At 33.9% G+C, this 6313-nt stretch overlaps 1 protein-coding gene across 1 annotated transcript; it reads left to right on the top strand.

Moving 5' to 3' along the window:
* Positions 1–2520: 2520 nt before the first annotated feature.
* Positions 2521–5345, top strand: LOC104907036 (60S ribosomal protein L7a-2). Its single transcript, XM_010695892.4, has 7 exons — positions 2521–2634; positions 3056–3100; positions 3728–3929; positions 4047–4216; positions 4314–4442; positions 4538–4630; positions 5010–5345. The coding sequence occupies exons 1-7, from the start codon at positions 2632–2634 to the stop codon at positions 5139–5141; spliced, it is 774 nt and encodes a 257-aa protein (XP_010694194.1). The 5' UTR covers positions 2521–2631; the 3' UTR covers positions 5142–5345.
* Positions 5346–6313: the final 968 nt, after the last annotated feature.

The raw sequence follows: 6313 nt of genomic DNA, 5'->3' as shown, positions 1-6313 counted from the left end.
ACCTAACAGAAATAAATAACCTAAATCTCCTAACTATGTAGTAGGGTAAGTCAGAGTCGATTCCACAAAGAGATAGTTGTTCTATTAGCCGTTATTTAATGGTAAGATTAAATGAGTTTAATATTAATGATGGTCAAATAAACTATACTAATAAATATATAAATAAAAGACTCCACAATTAAGTATTCCCACTAACATGAACCATTACAAAATAATTACTACCCCAAACTAGTTAATTTAATGATCACAAGGAAAAGTACACCCTATAAATACCATAAAGCTCTCCCAAGTATCTATGACTTCCCTAATATGCAGTCAAGCCTACTCCAGTAAAATCATGCAAATTAAAGACATTAAATGTGACACTCTGACTTCCTACAATCCATTCTACCTACTTGCCTGGAGAATTTCATGTCCTTAATTGAAATACTCAAATCCGTCAAAATCCAACCCCCGTTATAATCAATACAGTGGAATTAGAACAATATTAGTTATCCCTAATCTAGTATTGAAATATGCACAATCAATTAAGCAAGAATAATTAACAATTTATATGAGAATTTTAAAAAAATAATCATGAACTAAATCATACTAGGATTCAACTTAACCATATATAAAAGGAACTACTCAAGCATACTTGAAATAAATAAACAAACTAAAGATAAATAGTTAAAGTTCATAATAGAAAACAAAAAGAAAAGAAGAAGAAAGTAAGTACTTTAATTAATGGAAGAAAGGTAGAGTCTTGGAGAACAATGTAGATCTACAAGTTTCTCTCTCTAACTTTTATATAGAAACCCTAAAAAAATGTGTACAATAGACTATCCCATCATTATACTTAACAAATAAAAGAGTATTTATAACTTTCTAAAACAATAAAACCAACTTCGCAAAATGCGTCACGGAGCAAACCAACATGGTCATGTCAAGAATGACATGGGTGTATTGACCTATAACCATAAAAAGTAATATGCAAAAATAAGCTAACGCCTTAAAGGAATCAGGGTGACACATGTGTGTCAAAAGTGACACGAACGTATTGCCCTGTAATCGTCAGATTCTCCAACTCAACTTCAAACAGCTATAACTTTTGGTACGTAGCTATAACTTCGTTGGAAAGCTCTTCAAGTCTAGTTTCCAACCCAATCGGAATCACCTCATTGTCATTTTTGTGTAAAAAGTTATGGGTATAATAGTGCAAATGTGTCATATGTCGCACAAGTACACAAACTCATTTGTATCTTCTTATATTCCAATTCGTTTTGGGCACATGATATGTCCTTTTGAAGGACACAAAAGTGCCTTAATGATGATGTGCTTAAAAAGGAGTCAAAAGTACTTGAGATTATATCAAAAGATCAAACAACCCGTTAAAGCACTATACCTTATAAAAAGGGACCTAAATATGTATAAATGTAATATAAATGCTCTAATGCTACATGAAAATGCACCCTAATATGCAACTAAATGATGTTGGAATATGTACTTATTAATCCTCTTATAAGAAACAATTGTGAAAATGTATTGAATTATCTTATTAGCCACCTAATACCACATTGTTGTGCTTGTTGCTTTCAAAAGGAAAGAGAACGGATGAATAATAAGAAGAATCAACATTTTATAGGAGGAGTTGGATCAGATAAATCGATATTTTAAAAAATGGATCGGATGAATCAAGATGTAATGAAAAAATTAGTTATGATGCAAGCTGCAAGAATATTTACGGTATGGTTGATTGGTAGTAGATCCTCTTGAGACATGAGGATTAGACTTGGCATGCAATTGACACTTGACACTCATGGTAACACCCAAAATACTGAATCAACATGGATCAGTGGTTGGCACTCCTGGTAACACCCAAAATACTGAATCAACATGGATCAGCGGTTGACACTCATAGTAGCTTATTCTACAACTCTTTCAATGATTTTCGGTACCCGCATATATGGATACCCGAATAAGACACACAAAAAGATTTAATTAATCGGTTACATTCTTTAACGAAACAACCAAAAAAAAAAAAAAAGAACGACATTAACCATGTTGAATAACTAACATGTAATGCAATATATAGATTATCCTTGGGGTATCGCCCGAGTCAACAACTAGTTAATCCCCATAACTAAATATTATGTGAAATTAAAACCCAAATGTATCTTTCAAAGATATCATAGTCACATAAACTATGTACTTTTTCTGTTTCTTTTTACGTGCAACACTTTGACTTTCATGGTTGTCGATGTACAACTTTAACCATGATTTATCTTTGAAAACCGATAATGAAAAATCACAAAAAAATAGATTTTCAAAAATTAGACACTGATATAAATATAACAAAATCCAACATGAATATGTTTTTCCGATAAAGTAAGTTAAGTGTTTAAACTGTAAACAGTGTAAAGGTCAAATTGTTGTAGAGTTGTAAGTAAAAACTATGGAAGAGTATTATGCGAGTAAATTGGTCCAAAAGGCTTGCTCCGGTCCGGCCCGCCCACAATCACCCGTATTTCGCAATAAAACCTAGGGTTTTGCTCTCCCTCCGTCATTGAATATAAAGCCCTTTGGTTCTTCACCCTAAACGTTCAGCAGCCTTATTTTTTTTCCTTCACTCTCTCTCTCTACATTTCGGAAATGGTAAGAGCTTTCTTCATCTTCTTTGCTTACTGTGATATTTTTTTATGGGCTTTTGTGTAACGATTCATTGAAGTGGGTATTGATTTCTTTCGCTGTTTTCATCTGGGTATTTAAGAAATTAATGATTTTGGATCTCATATTAGAAATTTGTCCTTCATAGTTTAGTAATGTTAGTGATGCTGGTTTAGTTCTATGTTAAAATTATATTGTTTGCAATTCGATTTTGATTTCAAATCATTTTTTTGTTGCTTTTGACATCATTTCGTGATTTACCCAGATAAATAATACGAGCAATTTGTGAGTTTGAGAGGAAAAATGATTCGCATTGATGTTTGTGTGATGTTGAGGATGATCATGTAGAGTTCATAAACTGTTATTTGAGATTAGGGTATTTTCTTATGGGGTTTGTTTGACTTGGCAGGCTCCCAAAAGAGGTGTGAAGACTGTTGCTTCAAAAAAGAAGCCTGTAAGTTTTCTCGTTCCCATACACTATGTTAGATATATTTATTTATTTTGGTCAATTGATTTATGTATGTGTTATCAAATAATTGTCAGAAGAAATTAATATACTGTTGTATGGATTTATGGGATTGTAGAATTTTGTTAATGTTAGATGAGTTAGGTATTGATATGTTTCAGATTGGTATTTGTAGTTTAGCTTGTTGTTGAGTTGAATAGTTTGGTATACAGATTGGTGTTCTATGGTTTAGGATTAGAATGCTGAGAAGAGTAGCACTGTTTGTATGTAATGCTCAAATACTCAAATTTTGTACTAGTTTTTGTCGTTACCATTTACTTGAAGGAAACTTGAGAATTTGCAAAATATAGGTGCAATCAGTTTAGAAATGTAATAACAAGTTTTGGGGCTGTGTTACCCCGACAATAATCGGGTGTGACACGACACTATACTTAGGATACTTCATTTTAAACTAAAAACTTGACTTTTTTCTACAAAAATAGCCGAGCAAGACACTTGGACACCTGTATCTGAGTAGACACTCAATCTGTGTCTGAGTAGCATAGCTTTGGAGTTTGTTGTAGTACTTTAGAAATGTTTGTATGTCTATTGATTTTTGTGATGTGTTTATTGCAGGAGAAGGCTACAAACCCTTTGTTTGAGAAGCGACCCAAGCAATTTGGAATTGGTGGTGCTCTTCCACCAAAGAAGGATCTCACCAGATTCATCAAGTGGCCCCGTGTTGTTCAAATTCAGAGGAAGAGAAGGATTTTGAAGCAGCGTTTGAAGGTTCCTCCAGCTATCAATCAGTTCACCAAGGCACTTGACAAGAACCTTGGTAAACTATATTATTTTGTTTAGTTCTTGGCTAATAACTTTGGAATGCTGTTGTTTGATGGTTGGTAGTAGTAGTATTTTCAGGTGAGTTAGTGTTAATCATCTACTTTTCCTGCAGCATCAAACCTTTTCAAGTTGTTGCTCAAATACAGACCTGAGGACAAGGCTGAGAAGAAGGAAAGGATTTTGAAAGCCGCTCAAGCAGAAGCTGAGGGCAAGAAGCCAGAGCTCAAGAAGCCTGTTGTTGTGAAATACGGTCTTAACCACATCACTTACTTGATTGAGCAGGTAATTATCTGGATTGTTTCACTCAGATTGTCAAATAAAGGTTTTGTATTATCATTGCTGTCTTCTTGTTTCCTGAACTTTTAAAATAATATTACAGGGTAAGGCCCAGTTGGTGGTCATCGCCCATGATGTCGACCCAATTGAGCTCGTAGTTTGGCTTCCTGCTTTGTGCCGTAAGATGGAAGTTCCATACTGCATTGTGAAGGGAAAGGCTCGTCTTGGAACGGTACCTTCAATTCTTATGTGTTAATTGTTATGTTAGTTTAATTTGATTTGTTGTAAAATAAATCTGATGCAAATCTTACCTTGAATCATGTGCAGGTTGTCCACAAAAAGACTGCAGCTGCTCTTTGCTTGACTAATGTGAAGAATGAGGACAAAATGGAGTTCAGCAGAATTGTCGAGGCAGTCAAGGTGATAACTTTGCTCCTGTTTCCTATTTGAGTTGAATAGGCCCTCAATGCATACTGTTTACCGTTCTTTAATGCTAAAATGAACCAGGAAATGACTAGAATGTCTTTCCTGACTTTCAATTACAAATTGAGTGTAGGCATTTTGTTCATTCATTTGTTATGTCATAAGTAATGCATTTAGACCAATAATCCATGACATGCAAATTAGGCAATGATGAACTTTGGGTTAGCCACATTAGTATAACTTCGTATACGAACAGTCCAAATTCCAAATGAACTACTCTTTGAACTTCTGCTACCAGATAATCTTGTTTTCTCCATTTGTTGTCTAAATTGACATGGAAATGAGCCTTACATTTTGAAACTCTTGGTGATCACAGGCTAACTTCAACGACAAGTACGATGAACACAGAAAGAAGTGGGGAGGTGGAATCATGGGTTCCAAATCTCAGGCTAAGATGAAGGCCAGGGAGAGGGTTTTGGCAAAGGAGGCTGCTCAGAGAATGAATTAGTTTCGAGAACTACATATTCTCAGCATTAAAGAGCTCCTAGATATTAATGCTTAGTGTTTTTTGTTCGATTGTAATTTTCCGACATCAGAAATCGATAACTTAGTTTATTCTGTTGAAGTACTTGTATGGAGTTGTTTTGGTAGTGAATTTTGAAATTTACCTCCTTAAATTTTATGAAAACATATGATGCGTTGAGTATGAGAATTTCAATACCTTTCTTGTTTAGGTCTTGATTCTTGAAGTACTCATCTTGTGTACTTTGAGAACTGCTGTTGTTTGTTGTCATCATTGATATGTTGATTTGTCGAAAATGTCACGAAGTCCTTCAACCCTAAGTTTTGAATATAACTACTCATGGCTACTTATTTGACCATCATACTGTTATATGCACTGTAAATTTTCTTTTGAAAATTTACCCGTAAGAGCTTACACCTCTTAAATTTGGGGTTTGATCCTTATCTTCTTGGAGCATGGAGTTGCTGTTAACTTATTATGGCTAATGGTTAAAATTCCATCTTCTAATTATTATTATTTATTAAGATTAGGAATAAGATCTCTAAATGTTTAGAGTAGAGTATTTGTGTTTGTATTTTTTTACCCTGTTAGAAAGCATAATAAAATGAGTGTGAGTAGAGTAGTAGATAATCAGATTTACTATGAGATGATTTATGAGAAGTAGACCAGGTTATTGTACTGGGTAGTCCAATGGCTAAAGGGTTAGGGTTAAATTTATCGGCTTTTTATTGGATAGTCATTATTGGATACTCTTATTATAGGACCAATAAAAAAATCCAATAATTTTGAAAAATAAAATAGGTTTTATAAAAACAATTACATACTTTTGGCTCTTTTTGTTCCTTGTTTTCCTTGCTCATTTGCCGACCCGACTATTATTGACTCGTTATCGGCCCACTATCTATTTGGCATGACCCGCTATAACCCTTTTATGATCCGATACGCACTGACCTGACTCATCCAATAATCAGGTCTAATGAGAAATACAAAGTCCAACTCAATCTTTTTTATAAGAGGTATTTGAACTTGGAATTTGGTACACATAATACACCACTAACTGAAAATCTTATTTGGTATACTTAACTAAGGTATTCTTCGCCTATAACTAATAAAACTGCAATTGATTAAGGTCATATGAAAAGTATTAGGTTAGTATA

The sequence above is a fragment of the Beta vulgaris genome, chromosome 2 (genome assembly GCF_026745355.1).
Source record: "Beta vulgaris subsp. vulgaris cultivar EL10 chromosome 2, EL10.2, whole genome shotgun sequence".
Classification (NCBI taxonomy): Eukaryota; Viridiplantae; Streptophyta; class Magnoliopsida; order Caryophyllales; family Amaranthaceae; genus Beta; species Beta vulgaris.
This window is presented reverse-complemented; position numbering and strand designations above follow the sequence as displayed.

Excerpts from the sequence above, each read along its gene's own strand:
- LOC104907036 (XM_010695892.4), top strand. Across the intron at positions 3,930-4,046 it reads GGCACTTGACAAGAACCTTG|CATCAAACCTTTTCAAGTTG; the intron begins GTAAACTATATT and ends CTTTTCCTGCAG. Across the intron at positions 4,443-4,537 it reads GAAAGGCTCGTCTTGGAACG|GTTGTCCACAAAAAGACTGC; the intron begins GTACCTTCAATT and ends AATCATGTGCAG.